This window comes from Solanum verrucosum, unplaced genomic scaffold (assembly GCF_900185275.1).
Source record: "Solanum verrucosum unplaced genomic scaffold, falcon-dt-bn FXZP01000078.1, whole genome shotgun sequence".
Taxonomy (NCBI): Eukaryota; Viridiplantae; Streptophyta; class Magnoliopsida; order Solanales; family Solanaceae; genus Solanum; species Solanum verrucosum.
This window is the reverse complement of record NW_026020150.1, coordinates 193,958-212,897: the sequence shown is the minus strand read 5'-3', so window position 1 is coordinate 212,897 and position 18,940 is coordinate 193,958. Positions and strand designations below refer to the sequence as shown.

At 40.3% G+C, this 18,940-nt stretch overlaps 1 protein-coding gene across 1 annotated transcript; it reads right to left on the bottom strand.

Moving 5' to 3' along the window:
• Positions 1–17,204: 17,204 nt before the first annotated feature.
• LOC125828059 (uncharacterized) lies at positions 17,205–18,601 on the bottom strand. The gene is made up of 3 exons (XM_049507363.1): positions 18,359–18,601; positions 17,615–17,918; positions 17,205–17,497 (listed from the first exon to the last, which is right to left on the bottom strand). The coding sequence occupies exons 1-3, from the start codon at positions 18,599–18,601 to the stop codon at positions 17,205–17,207; spliced, it is 840 nt and encodes a 279-aa protein (XP_049363320.1).
• Positions 18,602–18,940: the final 339 nt, after the last annotated feature.

The following is an 18,940-nucleotide window of genomic DNA, read 5'->3' as shown; positions in this document are numbered from 1 at the left end:
ACACCTCTTTGGTGCTCAATTTACGGACCTGCCAATCTAATATGGCAACTGAAGTTTCCTCGTAGGACAACTCCTCTGTGATCTGAACATCCTCAATTAGGACAACCTGAGAAGGGTCTCCTATGCACTTCCGTAGCATAGATACATGGAAAACTGGATGAACAGATTCTAGCCCCGAAGGCAATTCTAACTCATAAGCCACTCGTCCTACCCTTCGAAGGATCCGGTATAGCCCAATGAATCTTGGACTAAGCTTACTTTTTTTGCCAAATCTCATAACCCTCTTCATAGGCGAGACTTTTAAGAATACCCAGTCATCGACACAAAACTCTAAGTCCCTTCGTCGCACATCTGAGTATGACTTCTGTCGGCTTTGAGCTGTTAGCAACCTCTCCCGTATAAGCTTGACTTGCTCCACTGTCTGCTATACTAAGTTGGGTCCAATCAGCCCTGACTCACCTACCTCGAACCATCCAATGGGGAATCTATATTTTTGCCCATACAAAGCCTCATAAGGTGTCATCCCGATGCTAGAATGATAACTATTATTTTATGTGAACTCTATAAATGGTAAGTGGTCATCCCAACTCCCCTTGAAGTCTAGCGCACATGCCCGTAGCATATCCTCGAGTGTCAAAATTGTGCGCTCAGCCTGGCCATCTTTCTGAGGGTGAAAGGTTGTACAAAGATTAACCTGTGTCCCCAGTCCTTTCTGGAAGGACTTCCAGAGGTTGGCGGTGAATTGTGCTCCTCTATTAGAGATAATAGATACTGGGATACCATGTAGCCTAAAAATCTCCCTAATATAAAGCCCTGCATAGTCTTCGGCCATAAAAGTAGCCTTGACTGGTAAGAAGTGGGCTGATTTTGTTAGTCTATCAATAATTACCAAAATAGAGTCAAACTTGCAACGCGATCGAGGTAACCCTATAATAAAATCCATGTTAATTGCTTCCCACTTCCACAAAGGAATGGCTATCTCCTGAACTAGCCCAGCGGGCTTTTGGTGCTCAACCTTACCTGTTGGCAGTTAGGACACTGTGACACAAACTCGACAACGTCTTTCTTCATCCCGTGCCACCAATAGATCTCCTTAATATCATGGTACATCTTCGTCGAACCAAGGTGAATAGATAACGGGAATGATGTGCCTCTTCCATAATCCGATGCGGAAGCCCTGCAATATTCGAAACACACAATTGACCACTATATCTAAGGACTCCATCTCCTGCTATATCAAATGCTAAAATCTGTTGATTCTGAACCTTGGCTCTGAGCTGCTCTAAGCTAGGATCCTCTTGTTGTCGTGACTTTACTTCTACAACTAGAGATGATACGACTGTGTCCTGAATTGTTATCCCACTATTTTCTGCCTCTAACAATCTTACTCCTAAGCTAGCTAACTGATGAAGCTCTCGTGCTAGCTCATGCTTCTCAACACCTAAATATGATAAACTACCCATAGATCTTCGACTGAGGGCATCAACTACCACATTCGCCTTTCTTGGATGATGTAAAATGTCCACGTCGTAGTCTTTCAGTAACTCAAGCCATTGACGTTGTCCCAGATTTAACTCCTTCTGTCTAAAGATATATTGAAGGCTTTTATGATCTATGAAGATGTCAACATGAACTCCATACAAAAAGTGTCTCCAGATTTTTAGCGCATGCACAACTGCAGCCAACTCTAAATCATGGGTCGGATAGTTCTTCTCATGCTTGCTCAACTGGCTTGAAGCATATGCAATAACCTTACCATGTTGCATTAGAAAACATCCCAACCCAACACCAGAAGCATTACAATACACCATATAGCCTTCTGAACCATCTAGCAATGCAAGAACTGGTGCTGATGTCAACCTGTCCTTCAGCTCCTGGAAACTATGCTCGCAAGCCTCAGTCCACTGGAACTTAGCTGCTTTTTGAGTCACCTTCGTTAATGGGGCTGAAATTTAAGAAAAGCCCTCTACAAAAATTCTGTAGTACCCAGCTAACCTTAAGAAACTACGAACCTCAGTCGGAGTCATGGGTCTAGGCCAGGTCTTTCCGGCCTCAATCTTTTGTGTATCAACCGCAATACCTACATCTGATAGAATATGGCCTAAGAAAGCTACAGAGTCCAACTAGAACTCACACTTAGAAAACTTTGCATAAAGTTCTCGGTCTCGAAGGATCTGAAGGACTACTCGTAGATGATTTGCATGCTCATCTTTTGAACGTGAATACACCAAAATATCATCAATAAATACAATCACAAACAAGTCTAGATACGGCCTGAATATACTATTCATCAGGTCCATGAACACTGTTGGGGCATTAGTTAATCCAAAAGACATTACCAAGAACTCAAAGTGTCCATATCTAGTTCTAAAAGCTGTCTTTGGAACGTCTTTCTCCTGAACTCGTATCTGGTGGTACCCTGATCTTAAATCAATCTTTCAGAAACACATAGTACCTTGTAACTGATCAAACAAGTCATCTATCCTTGGAAGGGGATACTTATTCTTTATAGTTTCCTTATTCAACTGTCGGTAATCGATACACATTCTTAGTGCACCATCTTTCTTCCTTACGAACAACACTGGTGCACCCCATGGTGAAGCACTAGGCCTAATAAAGCCTTTATCCAGCAAGTCTTTCAGCTGATCCTTCAACTCCTTTAGCTCAGCAGGAGCCATTCTATAAGGAGGGATAGATATGGGTTGTTTACTTGGTAGCATATCGATAGCAAAATCAATTTCCCGTTCTGTAGGGATACCAGGGAGCTCGTCTGGAAATACATCTAGAAACTCATTAACTATTGGAATAGACTGAAGAGTCGGTGGTTCTGCATCTATATCATGAACGTGAACAAGATGATAAATATAACCCTTGGTAGTCATCCTCCTCGCCTTAAGATAGGAAATAAACCTACCTTTCGACGTTGTTGTATCCTTTTCCATTCCCGAACTACCTCTCCTGGGAAGTAGAATCTAACAATCTTTGTTAGGCACTCAACATTAGCATAACAAGACGCTAACCAGTCCATACTCATAATGACATCAAAATCGACCATCTCTAACTCTACGAGATCTACAGAGGTCTGACGGTTGATAATTTCTACCGTGCAACCTCGATAGACTCTCCTGGCAATAATAGAATCATCAACTGGTGTAGATACAATAAAGGGTCGATCTAATGACTTTGCTACTATATATAACTTCCCCGCAATAAATAGAGTAACATAAGATAGAGCAGATCTAGGATCTATCAAAGCATAAATACAATGGGAAAAAACAATCAATGTACCTGTCACAACATCTGGTGATGACTCTGAGTCCTGTCGGCCATTTAATGAATATGAACGGTTATGTCCACTACCAGAACTAGATGCTCCCTCTCTGCCTCCGTCTCTACCTCTACGCATTGAAGTCTGAGGTCCACGCCTTGTAAACTGTGTTGATGAGGAGGAATCTACTGCTGACCTGGTCGACTGACCCATACCACTCTGACCTATGGTAGGGCAGTTTCTCCACCCATACCCCTCCTGTCCACAAGAATAACAACATCTGGAACCCTGTCTGCACCTCCCGAAATGCACCCTACCGCAAGTAGCGCAACGTGGAGGGGCTGTCCTAGCCTGGCCTAAACCACTCTGCTGCTGCGAGCCTGATGCTCGTGAACCCTCACCTAGGCCTAACTGTTCCTGACTATCAAATCTACTACCCTGGAACTGCTATGGTGGAGGTCTAGGTGGCCTAATAGAATATCGAGGTCTGGGACCACCTTGAAAATCTCCCTACGAACCAGCGGGCGTAGCCCTTTTCTGTCTCTCTCCCTCAACCTTCTTACTCATATACTTTAAATGTCGGCGATCCTCTATGCCTTGTGCAAATGCCTAAATTCTCGAGATATCCATATTATCTTTTCGTGCAGTGGTAGAACAAGCATCGATATAGTTTAAGTCGAGCCCTCCCACAAATCTACACACCCTATCATGCATCGTATCAACAAATGTTGGTGCATATATAGCCAATGAATCAAATCTTAGCCCGTACTCTCGGACACTCATGCTGCTCTGTCGGAGGTTCAGAAACTGGTCCACCCGGCCATCCCTAATCTCTGAGGCAAATAGTGATCTATGAAAGCTTCTGTAAAGCTATCCCAAGTGGGTAAGGATGCATCTTTTCCCCTAGATCTCTCCTAACTCTCGTACCACAATACTGCAATATCGCTCAATCGAAATGCTGCTGACTCAACTGACTCAGTCGCTGAGGCATGCATGACTCTAAATATCCTTTGAAGCTGATCAATAAAGTGCTGAGGGTCTTCTCTGCAATCCGTCCCTATCAACTGTGGAGGATTCAAGGCAAGAAATTCATGAACTCTCAAACTTCCGGGCCTTTCAGAAGGTCTGGCAACATGTGACACAACTGGTTGGCACTGTGCAACTACTAATTGTGCTAACATACATACTACACTCTTGAAATCCTGATCAGATGGAATATGAGGAACTAGAGGTGGTACTGTTGGTGGAGCCGGAAGTCCTGTAGCCCTCAGAGGCTCCTGAAGCGGTGGAGAAGCTATAGGGGGCTGAGAAGATGTCTCCCCCTGGGTCTCACAATGGGCTACCTCCACCTGTGGTACCTTGCCCGTACCCTCGCTTGCAGTTGTATCTAGCCCCTAGCTAGCTGTGGTCTGTCTAGTGTCAGTCATCTCTATCTGCATACAAGTATCACTTATAAGCCAGAAACCTCAACCCTTAAGACACCGCTCTATAGCACTAGGTAAGCAAAAGAAGGATAGTCATTCTAACATGCCCGATAGCTTCTTGCTTATCGAATGTGTTGCACAACACATTTATAAATAAGACTCTACTAGACATGGCTTACAGACTCCCTAGGATACGACGTTGCTCTGATACCAAGTTTGTCACACCCCAAACTCGAGGGGCGCAACTGGATCCTAATGCCAAAACTCAGGCCCGAGCCGACCCTGCTGAACCATTTGTACTAGCGCATGGCAGCCACACGCAATCAAGAAAACAAACAAGTATATCTAGGCTTAAAACTAAGCCCTCAGCCGGCAAGGCCCCTGTCAACTGATCTATAAAAGAAATAGCTACTCCCAGGAGATCATATAAATAAATAGCCAACTAGCACAAAAGTCTTGATTGGGCCGTCGAGGTCATCATGATATCTATACCAAAACTAAAAGCAGGTATATATCAATACAATACATCAAAGAACTCACAAGCTTCAACAAACCAACAACATAGGCCAGTATGGCCATAACGTAGCTATACACCCCACACACTAGTCTGCAAGCCTCTAAGAGTAGTAAAGATTAGCGGGACAAGGCCCCAGCCTACCCAGAAAGATATATACAACAAAAGGTAACAAACCTCTCAACTTTGGCAGCTCAGGAGGAAAGGGGCTAGCCAACCAGATAAAAGTCAATCCTGCTACTGAGGAGGTCCACTCGGTCATCTGTCAGAACCTGCATGCATGAATGCAACGCCCCCAAGGCAATAGGGCGTCAGTACAAAATAATGTACAGAGTATGAAAGGCAATAGACTATGAGGAGGTATCCTGATATACTGGAATAATCTAATAAATAAATCAAGGATAAGATAAGTGTACTGACCTTCTCCTAAATCTAAACTTAACAAAAATAATAAAACAACAACCTAACCAAGCCCCCATAAGCTCGGCAGGTACAAACAGCACGCAAGACCACCTACTCAGGCCCCCATAAGCCCGGATGGTGCCAATCAGCCTATATACCCCTATCGGTAGTCCCCTAGCCCCGTAGGCAGTCACATAGACCTCTTAGGCATTAATATAACCCCATAGGCAGCACATAGCTCTCTTAGGCATCAACATAGCTTATAGACAACTTATACCGCTCTTAGGCAACAATATGGCCCTGTAGGAAGCACATAGCCTTCGTAGGCGTGAATATAGCCCTGTAGGCAACTCATAGCCATTTCAGGCATCCATCTAGCCCTGTAGGCAGAACATAGCCCTTCTAGGCATAAATCACATTCATGCAACTAACCACAATAGCCCCAAGGGCAACAATAACAATCCAATCATTAAAAGCGAGAAATTTAGTTATGAACAACCTTTACAAATAGCCTCTAAGTCAAGTCCAACATAGGGACGCTACTAACTGAATAAGAATCCCGACAAGGAAGGATTATATCAACTCGAGGAGCCAACAATCAACAATAATGGCTACAAGTGTAACAAGGATAACAACCCAATTACATTGCTCCTAAGCTTTAAGGAATCATGTCGTAAGTAGGGAATAGCCTTAACATACCTTTCCAATGATCGCTCGAAAGACCGTAGTTCCTTCACGAAAGTTGTTCCTTATGTCCTAAGCTTCGTAAACGCTATATATACACAGCTGGTACGCACCTATAAATAGTTCATAATTATTCTTAAATTGGCAGATTTTCCATATTGCCCCAACTTGTCGAAACGTCCAAGAAATTCATAAAACAACCATAAAAGGGTCCTGAGAAGATTACCTTAATTAACCAAGTGTAAACCTTGAATAAACACCAATAATTACAAATTTATATCTTCAAAAACCAGCTACAAACGCAGCTAATAGAAGAGAAAAATGATTGCCACGTGTAGTGATTACATTTCTAGGCACGGGGGAAATGTTTAATGGTAGAAATCATCAAAAACTAACCTTCATCATGCTAGAAATCCATAGAAACCCTCTCTTAAGCTTTCTCTTTGGTTTGGAACTGAAATGAAATGTTTTCATGGCTTAAAACGTTAAATAAGTCGACATACCATTTTTGACCCGACCCGGATTCTGCCCCGGCAATCCCTAGTAAAACCCTCATAACTTTTTACTCTGATGTTGGTTTGATATGGGGTTTTGTGTGTTACAAACTAGAATCGTAGGCCTTCGATTTAATGGGTGATATGCCTTCTAACTCTTTATATGTTGGGAGAAATCATCCAAGACATTTGACCCAAATTTTAGAGAAATCTTTAAAAAGGAACTTACGTTAACTTTCACCAACTTTTATTTTACCACTTAACTTCAAAACTTGAGATACAACCCTTGAACACTTAAAATATGACATACCACATCATTTTTAATTTAATACTCACCCTCCTTGTCTTTCCACGAAGATACGAGTTAATTTAGACGTTTTGAAAAGTCGGGGTGTTACAATTACCGCTTGCTTTCTTTTTGTTCATTCCATAATCTGCAAGCAGACATTTAAACATAGGATTTATGATGGTTCGTTGAAATAAAACTCACTTCGAATCAAAGTTCAAAAACTATCCCGAGGCTCTCCTAACAGGAAGACAGATCACGAAAAAGGATCAGCGGGCTTCGATGAGCTCACCAAATTAGACGGTAGTAAAAATCCTGGGAATCAGTCATACAAGGCGGATCAATTCCATCTCGGGGGTTAACCGAGTCATTTTTGGTGGGCTAAGACAAGTCCGCAAAAAATGATAGTGCAAATTGGAAAAAGATAGGCATCAAAGGCGATGTCCACCCCTACTCGGTGATTCAGATCTTGAATGCGCTTGAAATTTTGGATATAGGTTTGAAGTTTAACCATCTTTGAGGGTGGAAAGAATATCTCCAAGAAGTCATCATTTAATTCCTCCCACAAAGTGATAGAATCATTTGGCAACTCTGCCAACCATCTTGAAGTTTCTCCCGTTAGCGAGAACGAAAATAACCTCAACCTTACAAACTCTTGAGAGATATTCTTGAACACAAATGGTCCACATACTTCTATGAAATTGCTAAGGTGTTCATGGGGATCCTCATGAGCTAGGCCCCCAAAATTTCCCTTCTGTTGGAGCAGTTGAAGCATTGTTCCAGTTATGTTAAACACAACCCTCCCGTCTGTGAGAGGTATCCGAATGGCTCCTGTTGTTTGAATAATATTCATATCATTCAAATCACTCATATTGTCATTTTGACCATAGTGACTATCGTTGTCACTACCATGATCACTCATTGTATAAAACATCAAAATCAGCTAATAACAACACGAAACAACAATCCACTTCAACTAAACAAAATTACAAACTAATTTCTCAATTATAATTATCAACCACCACTCCTTGGCAGCGGCGTCACTTTTGATAACACTCAAATTTCCTCCTTAAAATAAATAATATGCGACAACGATCATAATCAATAAAAATTCAACAAAGAGTCTGGGTCGAATTCCATTGGGAATGGTATATCGTACAAAATTCGTATATAGAAATTTGGATTCTAGGGTGTGTTTGGTATGAAGGAAAACATTTTCTTAAAACAAATAATATGCGACAACAGTCATAGTCAATAAAAATCCAACAAAGAGTCGGGGTCGAATTCCACTGGGAATGGTACATCGTACAGAATTCGTATATAGAAATTTGGATTCTAGGGTGTGTTTGATATGAGAAAATGTTTTCCAATTCTCTCATGTTTGGTTGGGTTAAATGTTTTGGAACATGTTTTCCAAATCAACTCATTTTCTGCAAATTTAAGGAAAATGACTTCCCTTCAAAACTAAAGGAAAACATTTCCAAAACTCTCTTCCAACATCAAATTACAATTTTATTTGTGTTGAAAAAATCAATTTATTTTGTCACTACCCTCAAACCATCCCCCCCTCAACCACCCCCCTCCCCAATTTTTATTTTAACTTTGTTTTAAAAAATTATTTTCAACTTCAAAATTTCATTTTTTCACCCCTACCCTCGACTCCCCCCCCCCCCTAACCCCCAAAAAAAAAATTAAGTTTGTTTTTAAAAAATATTTTCAACTTCAAATTTTTATTTTTTCACCTCTGCCCTCGACCCCCCCCCCCACCACCCCAATCCCCCACCCCCCAAAAAAATTATGTTTGTTTTTAAAAAATATTTTCAATTTCAAAAAATATTTTCTACTCTAGTAAAAATAAAAGATATTTCTCAAAAACATTTTTCATTCATAAATCGTACACTAAAAATCTTATCCAGAAAATATTTTCTATTCACCAACCAAACATGAGAAAATAAGTCAAAAATCTACTTGTTTTCCAGGAAAACATTTTCCTTCATACCAAACACACCCCTAAAGTTGCTCATTTGTAATAGTAAGAACATGTTTGTGGATGATACAACCAATTTAATAAAAAGCTTTGGTTATCAATTATCATGATTAAACTAAAATTTTGGAGAATTCAAGAGTTAACAATCAATCTAGGGGTGCAGGGATCGGAAATCAATGTCACATAGGGGTAATTGTGCTTCTCTATAGTGATGAACATTCATGAATAGGCTAAGTAATCTTTATTGATGTTAATCCTCTTTCGATCTCAAAGCATCTATACATAGAATCTCCTTTCGATCTCATCGAAATGCCAATCTAAACAACCCAATACCTTATTATATTCTCTTTTTTTTTATGTAGAAAGAGGGCAAATAGATCCAACCCATGACCTCTATTTTCAAGAAAGTTACAAATATCAAACTTAAATTGCAAGTATTGGACTAATTACCGACTCTAATCAATCTCTTTCGAACATAGATCGGAGGTAAAAATTAAGTTTGCAACCTTAACCCATAAATTAACCTCATGCTAATTAGACCAAATTCATGAATGAACAACAATAAAATAGAGCATAGCACACTAACCACTACATTAAATCAACACCCAACCCCATAATTTCACCCCTAGATCTTGAGGGTTTAGCCACCCATCACAAAAAGTAAAGAGATTATACCTTCTATAAAAGCACTATTGGTAACATGAAATTAAGTGATTAAAAGTAAAGCCACATTGGATTCAACTTAAATTTGTCAATTTGAAGAAAAAAAGTTGAAAACCCCAAAAGTTAGAAAATGTTATTCACAAAAGTTAAGCATTATCTCTCAAAACTCAAAATATTTCTCGCTCTTTCTATGTTTCAAAACTTAGGATTTTGCCCTTAATTTCTCTCTTCTTTGGACTATTTATAATTTCGCAAAATTAGGCCCAAAATCCAATGCGTGTCTCATTGACGACCTTAGTTGGGCTCACTAAGCTCATTCGGCAAATCGCCCCTTGCTCTTCAGCTCGCCTTTTCATGGTCTAGGCTTTAGGTGTTTGAACCTCAGTCGTTGAACTCGTTTGAGTCAGCTTTTCACATTCGGCAAAAAACTAAGTACCACATTTGTTTAAATTTTCAACATTCAATCTTTTCTTTTTACACTATTATTTTCGACGAGTAATAGTGAGGTCCCCTTTCTCATTCGGTGCGTGGCCTTCTCGTTTGGATTTCGCCGACTTGTTTGGATAGACATAAGTGCTATGTACCGTCATTTTGGGTAAGGTTAGGCTCACTAGGCGATCTGTCTTTCTCGTTTGGCGATCAACAATGTATAGTTTGCACATATTTTTGCAATTGTAGCCATTCTTTCAAACATCAATCCTTGCCTTCTCCATTTGACTTCATAGCAGCAAATCATTAACATATCATTAGAATAGAAAAATAATAGGCATTTAGGACACTAATTATTTAGTTAAATATACCTCAAATAAGTGTAAATCTACCAATCATCACTCTTGTAGCACACAGGTTGGAGTTATATCTTTTGCTTGGGCGCAAAGGCTAGTGGCTAGAAGGTAATTATCTTATTTGATCTATGTGTGTGATGTGAGTAGGGAGGTCCCTCTAGATGAGTCAGTTCTAGTTGTCCATGACTATGTAGATGTGTTTCTTGCGTACCAACCTAGCCTAACCATAGAACGTGATATTGACTTTTTGATTGAGCTTGAGCCGATAATTCAACCTTTTTCTATTCTGACATATCAAATGGCTTTTGCAGAGCTCAATGATCTTAGTGTTAAACTTCAGGATCTCTTCGGTAAGGGACTCATTGGGTCTCGTGTATCACCTTGGGGTGCTCCTATTCTCTTTGCGAAGAAGAAGGATCGTACGATGAGCATGTATATTGATTATAGACATCTGAATAAGGTGACGGTGAAGAACTATTACCCCATGCCTAGGATTAATGATCTGTTTGACCATCTTTAGGGTGCCTTAATGTTTTTTTAAGATAGATCAGAGATCTGATTACAATCAGCTTAGGATTAGGGCATCGTACATCCCTATGACCGCATTTTGGACTCGATATGGCCACTATGAGTTACTTGTGATGTCTTTTCGGTGGACTAGTGCCACTTCCTCCTTAATGGACTTGATGACGCAGGTGTTTAGGCCTTATCTAGACTTATTCATTAGTGTTTTATAGAAGATATCCTTGTATACTCCCGGAGCAAGAGAGATCATGAGAACCATTTGACGACTATGCTCCAAACATTAAGAGATTAGCCACTTTATGCCAAGTTCTTAAATGCGAGTTTTTGCTTGACTCTATAGCATTCTTGGGGCACATTGTGTCAAAGAATGACATCATGGTAGATCCGATAAATATTGATGCTATTTGTGATTTGGCTAGGGTCACTTCGTTACTGAGATTCAGAGCTTCGTTAGTTTTGATGAATACTACAAATGGTTTATGGAGGGATTTTCCACTATTGAAACACCTCTTACACAGTTGACTCGTCTTCATTTTCCTTTGAGTGGCCTAAAGAGTGTTAGTTGAGCATGTAGATGCTGAAGAAGTTGCTAACCACCACTCCTATGTTGAATCTTCCAGCTGATAGAGAGAGTTTCACGGTATATTTTGACAAATCCAGTATTTTTCTTGGTTCTGCATTGATGTAGCGGTATTGAGTATTGCTTATGAATCGAGGAAGCTTAAGCTACATGAGTGAAACCACCCCACTAATGACTTGGAGTTGGTGTCAGTAGTTTTCGTGCTTAAGATTTGGAGGCACTACCTGTACATAGTTCTTTGTGAGATCTACATTGATCACATGAGTCTTTAGTACATTATGAGCCAGAGGGACCTTATTTCAAGGCAGCATAGTCGGATTGAACTTCTGAAGGAATATGACCTCTCTATTCTATGTTATTCGGGCAAGGAGAATGTAGTATGGATACCTTGAGCCAGAAGGCGGTGAGTATGGGCAGTCTAGCCTTCATGTCTACTATAGAGCGACCTTTGGCTTTGGACATTAGTCCTTAGCTAATCAGATGATTTAGTTAGATATTTTAGATTCCAGGAGTATCTTAGCCTATGTAGGAATCATCAAGTTCCTGGTCATCAGTTTGAGGATGAGACTTTTGTGGTGCTTCTAGATCGAGTGTTAATAAGGGACGCCGGTCAGGCTACCTTATATTTAGATAGAATTATGAGGTTTGCTAGACTAATTTATGTTTTGAAAATTGGGGATTTGATTCGTTGATACTTCGTGAGGCCCATGATGTTAGGTACTCTATCCACCCAGCCACCACAAAGATGTATCTCGACTTGAGGTAGCACTATTAGTGAAGCGACATAAGGAGAGATAATGTAGATTATGCGTCCTATTGCCTCTACTGCTATTAGGTGAAGGTTGAGCATTTGAGGTCTGATTATGAGTTTGAGAGATTACCCATTTAGGAGGGAAAGGGGGACCACATCACTATGGATATTGTTGTGGGTTTGCCTCGAACTTCTAGAGGTGTTGACAGCATTTGGATCATCTTTGATTGATTGACCAAGTCATCACACTTCCTCCCTGTTCAATCTTCATTCAATACTACGAGGTTGGCCCATATATACATTCGAGATGTGGTCCATCTTCATGGTGTGCCTATATATATCATATTAATTAGATCAGGGTGCCTAGTTCACTTCTAGCTTTTGGAGGACCATTCAGGAGGAGTTACGCACCCATGTCGATCTTAACACAGTTTTCCACTTACAGACTGAAGGTCAACCCGAGTGTACTATTCAGGTTCTTGAGGATATATTGTGGGCTTGTGTTTTGCAGTTCAGAGGCCAGTGGGAAAAGTTCTTGCCTTGGAGGAGTTTACATACAACAACATCTACAACAACATGTGACAGGGGTATTCACCTCTTGTCTCTCTGTAAGGATCATGGGTACTCACCTCTTAACCAAATCATATCTTAAGAACATGGGGAGTCGCCTCTTGTTCAACTTTAAGGAATAAGGGTAATCACATCTTTATTCTACTTCATGGAATATGGCTAATCGCCTCATAGCCATCTCATTTGGAGGTCATGGGAATCACCTCTAGCTTCATCAATATCTTAGTCATTAACATTAGATTCATTTTAGTTGAGCAATCTTTTTAACCCAAAATAATTCAAGGTGATAAAACCTTTCACATGCATAACATAAGCAATTCATGTGGGAACTATCCCTTCCACAACATTTACATCAAAATTCAACAATTGAAAACATAATCTTTACTCTCAAAGCACTATATCTCATAGTCATTCTATATGCTCAATCTCAAGCAATTCAATATCATTATCATAACATAAGATTCAATCTCAAAGCAATCCTAATCATGATTCATCATATATAGGGTTCAATTCTAATGTATCTCATCAATCCTAGATTGAATACATCTAAACCCACAAATTCTCCTTTTATGGCATAAAACACATCTACGGTTCGTAGTCCCTTCCACGGGTCGTGGGTGGCAGACGTGGGTTGCACCTGCAAATTTCTAGGAATTGTTTTCATTTCCCTTTTCAAGATACGGGGTGTTACAGTATCTCCCTCATTGTGACCATTCATCCTCGAATGAGATTCAAGCTGGTTCTAAAAGAGTAGGAGAGGAACTAACAACCTAACCTACAAGGCAATGCATACAACCAAGGAGAAACTATCGAATCCAAGCTAAGACGTTCTCAAAACATCATAGGAAGGGTGAAATTAAATCTATCAGCCCATTATGCATGCAATGCACATAAACAAGGAGGAAACATCAACTCCAAGCTAATCATACTCAAATGCATTATAAGGAAGTATGAACTATATCTTGCAACCCAATATGCATGAAATTTCAAAATTTCTCATATTCAAGGAGGAACTACCTTCTCCAAGCTAAAAACATGCTCAACACAATCTCATGGAGCCCATATGCAATTTACTCTCAAAAAGCATAGCCAAAGCATGTTCATCAATTCATATCATGAAGTCTATTGGCACCTCATACTCAATGCACAACAACATGAGAAAAATCAATCATATAAACTCATTTTCTTTCAAAACACAAGTTTTCATGAACATGCATCACATAAGGAAATCATGGAAAGACATAAAACACATGACTTCCCAAAACAAAAGACAAACCAAGAGGAACTCATTACCTCAAGCTAGAGTAGAAGTATAAGGAAGGAGATGAGGATATTGGGACATCATATCGGCCTCGGCCTCCCAAGTAGCACCCTCAACTAACTGATTCCTCAACAATACTTTCACAGAAGCTATTTCCTTGTTTCCCAACTTCTTAACTTGCCGATCTAGTATCTCTATCAGAACTTCCTCATAAGAAAGACTTTCATCAACTCCCAACCCTTCTAAGGTAACTATGGATGTCAAATCTCCAACACACTTCTTAAGCATAGAGACATGGTAAACAAGATGCACTGTTGCCAACTCATTTGGAAAATCTAACTCATAAGCAACCTTACTAACACGCCTCAATATCTGATATGGGCCTACATAACGGGGAGTAAGCTTCCCCTTCTTACGAAACCTCATAACACCCTTCACGGGTGAGTAAACCCAATCGTTAACATCAAACTCTAGATCTCTTCTTCTCACATCGAGATATGACTTTTGCTGGCTTTGAGACATTTTTAACCTCTCTCTAATAAGCCGGACTTTCTCCATAGCCTCATGAACTAACTCGGGTCCTATCAAGGCAACTTCACCCACCTCAAACCAACCTATAGGAGATCTACACCTCATACCATAAAAAGCTTCAAAGGGAGCCATACCAATACTAGAATGGTAGTTATTATTATAAGCAAACTCAATCAATGGAAAGTGATCATCGTAATTTCCCTTGAAATTGATAACACACACTCTCAACATATCCTCTAAACCCGCTACGCTTGCCTATCGATTTGTGGGTGAAAAGTCGTACTAAGCTTCACCTTAGTGCCAAGACCCTTTTGGAATGACTTCCAAAACTGGGAAGTAAATTGAGTACCTCTATCGAAGATAATGGACAAGGGTACCCCATGCAATCTTACCATTTCCCTAAAATATAACTTGGCATAGTCCTCTGCCGCATAAGAAACTTTGACGGGAATGAAATGGGCCGATTTCGTCATTTGGTCTACTATGACCCAAATCAAATCATATTGTCGCCGAGTACATGGCAACCCTACTATAAAGTCCATATTCAAGTCTTCCCACTTCCAAGTAGGAATGTTAATGTCTTGGGATAAACCTCCCTATTCTGATGCTCAACTTTCACTTGTTGGCAATTTGTACACTTAGCCACAAATCCCGCAATATATTTCTTCATCCTATTCCACCAATAGACCTCCCGCAAATCACGGTACATCTTGGTGGCTCCTAGGTGAATGGAATATCGAGAACTATGTGCTTCTGTCAAGATTTGTTCCCTTGAATCATTAACGTTAGGAACATATAATCGACCTTGATATCTAAGTGCACCATCTCCCCCTTGGGAGAAAGTCTCAACGGACTTCTTGAGCACCGCTTTTTTAAATTCTACTAAAGTTGGATCTACACATTTCTTAGCTTTCACATCACTCACAAAAGACGATTCGGAACCATTATGGACTATAACACCACCCTTGGTGGAATCCACTAGCTGAACACCCAAACGGGCCAATCTATGTACATCTCATACCAATTCTTTCTTATCATCATCAATGTGAGCAACACTACCCATAGACAACCTACTAAGAGCATCCACTACCACATTCGCCTTACCGGGGTGATAGAGATCTCTCATATCATAATATTTCAATAACTCAAGCCACCTTCTTTGGCGAAGATTCGGATCTTTCTAATTAAACATATATTGCAAGCTCTTGTAGTCGGTGAACACATCTATATGAACACCATACAAATAGTGCCTTCATATATTTAAGGCAAAAACCACCGCCGCTAATTCAAGATCATTGGTAGGATAATTCTTCTCATGAATTTTAAGTTGCCTTAAGGCATAGGCAATAACTTTCCAACTTTTCATAAGAACACATCCTAAACCAATTCTTGAGGCATCACAATAAACCACAAAATCATCCGTCCCTTCCAGTAAGGTCAACACTGGAGCGGAAGTAAGTCTATCCTTCAACACTTGGAAACTCTTCTCACATAATTCGGACCATATAAACTTAGCCATCTTTTGAGTAAAAGCCGTCAATGGAGAGGCGATAGAAGAAAACCCCTCAACAAACCGTCCGGTAATAACTGGCCCAACCCAAGAAACTTCTAATGCCCAAAGGTGATAGAGGTCTAGGCCAACTCTTGACCGCATCCGTCTTCTTAGGATCTACCTCAATACCCTTACTTGAAACAATATGACCAAGGAAAGCTACAAACCTTAACCAAAACTAACACTTGCTAAACTTTGCTAAGAGTTGTTGTTCCTTAAGGATTTGGAGCACAATCCTCAAATGATTATTGTGGTCTTCCTCACTCCTTGAATAGATCAAAATATCATCAATGAACACAATTATGAACATATCAAGTTATTGTATAAACACCCTATTCATCAAATCCATAAATGTTGCCGGAGCATTAGTCAAGACAAACGACATCACCAAGAACTCATAATGACCATATCGGGTTCTAAAAGCCTTTTTCGGATTGTCTTCTTCTTCCACTCTCAACTGGTGACAGCCCGACCTAAGGTCAATCTTAGAGAAATAACTTGCACCTTGGAGTTGGTCAAATAGATCATTTATCCTTGGAAGAAGATACTTATTCTTAATGGTCACCTTGTTGAATTGTCGATAGTCGATACACATTCAGAGTGAATCATCCTTCTTCTTAACAAACAAACCTAGAGCACCCCATGGAGAGATACTCGGTCCGGATAAAACCCTTATCCAACAAATCTTTCAATTGTTCCTTTAACTCTTTAAGTTCTATCGGAGCCATTCTATAAGGAGGAATTGAAATAGACTGCATATCTGGGAGAAGGTCAATACCAAAATCTTTTTCCCTTTCTAGGGAACACCGGGTAAATCATCTGGGAACACTTCCAGATACTCATTTACAATGGGGACCAACTCAAGACTAGGGTTTTAGGAATCCATATCCCTCACTCTAACTAAATGGTACAAGCAACCCTTGTAAATCATCTTTCTGGCTTTAAAATAAGAAATAAACCGACCTTTTGGCATAGGTTTCCCCTCTTCCACTCTAGGACAAGCTCATTCGGGAACTGAAACTTGACTACTCGGTTTCTACAATTAATAGAAGCATAGCAAGAGTGTAACCAATCCATCCCAAGGATGACATCAAAATCTAGCATATGAAGCTCTATCAAGTCAACAAGAGTAACTCTATGAGATAAGGAGATGGGACACTTTCTATAAACTCTGTCCGCCAACACAGAATCACCAACAGGAGTAGAGACAGAAAAAGGATCTAATAGCACATCGACGAGCACATCAAATCTCACAGCCACATATGGCGTCACAAAAGACAAATTAGCACCAGGATCAAGTAAAGCATATATATCAATTTGGAAAACTTTCAACATACCGGTAACCACATCGAAAGAACCCTCTTGTTCAACTCGAGTCTGAAAAGCATAAAACCTATTTTTCTTAGGAGCATTCGATCCCGAACAACTTGGACTGAAAGAAAGATATGGTTGAGCCCTACGATGATTATCTCCCTCATTCTTATCAATCGAAGAACAATCCCTTATCTTGTGATCCGTCTTACCACAACCAAAACAGGCATTGGAAACTGCTACACATTTGCGCTCATGCTTTCTCCCACACTTAGCACAATTAGGCAAAGAAGACCCATTACCACCTCCTTGAAGCTTAGGGTTAGACACCTTTCATTGTTGAACCTTGGGGGATCCTTAGAAGAACCTCTCCCGGAAAATCTTTGTTAAAACCTTGAACAACGACGTCTACTAGACCTAGAGTATGAATAGTTACCATCATTTGTTCTTACCTTTTTGATTATCTAGACATCTCTTTGAGCTTTTCCTCTTCATGTTGGGCATGGACCATGAGACGAGACATATCCATGTCATGGACAAGCATAGTCGTACGACACTATTTTACAACTAATTAGGACACACTCGAAACGAACTTACTCATCCTTGCCCTAGGGTCGGCAACTGTAGAAGGAGCATACTTAGACAATTTAGTGAATCTCAAGGCATATTCTTTCACACTCAAATTTCCTTGTCGAAGATTAATGAACTCAAGCACTTTAGGCTCCCTCATCTCAAGGGGAAAGAATCTATCAAAAAAAGCGGACTTAAACCTCTCCCATTCCTAGGGGACCCGCATCTATCGGTCTTGCTTCCTTCCATTGGTTGAACCAAATTTGTGCCACATCTTTGAGTTGACCAGCGGCCAATTCCGCCTTTTCTACCAGAGTCACCACTATAATAGTCAACACCTTGTAAACCTCATCAATGAACTCTTGAGGAACTTCCTTAACCTTTGAACCATAGAATTCTGGAAAATTCATTCTTGTGAAATCCTGCACTCTTGATGCCGCCATACCCACATTTGAGTTCATGGGTTGATAACCTCCTTATCGGCTTGGACCATCACGGCTTGAGCCAACACTTGAAAATCCATTCTAAACTGTGCATTAGCCATTGGTCGGCAAAAGGGTCAACCAAAGCTTGAGGAGCTTGGGGAAGGGCTCCTTGGTTAATCTCTTCTCCCTCGGTCCTTCTCAAAAGCTTTTCTAGTAGTCATATTCCGTAGACCATCAAGTAAGGATTAGGAGAAAGGCCTTATAGAGTTAAGCTCTATCGCACGACTTAAGGAAATGAAAAAGTGAAGTTTCCTAGGCATCTAATAGCTTCTCATTCATAAATGTTACGCGCTTCAC

Excerpts from the sequence above, each read along its gene's own strand:
- LOC125828059 (XM_049507363.1), bottom strand. The coding sequence starts at position 18,601 with ATGGCGGCATCAAGAGTGCAGGATTTCACAAGAATGAATTTTCCAGAA. Across the intron at positions 17,919-18,358 it reads GTCCCCTAGGAATGGGAGAG|GTGTCTAACCCTAAGCTTCA; the intron begins GTTTAAGTCCGC and ends CAACAATGAAAG. Across the intron at positions 17,498-17,614 it reads TTCTTTCGATGTGGTTACCG|ATCCTTTTTCTGTCTCTACT; the intron begins GTATGTTGAAAG and ends ATGTGCTATTAG.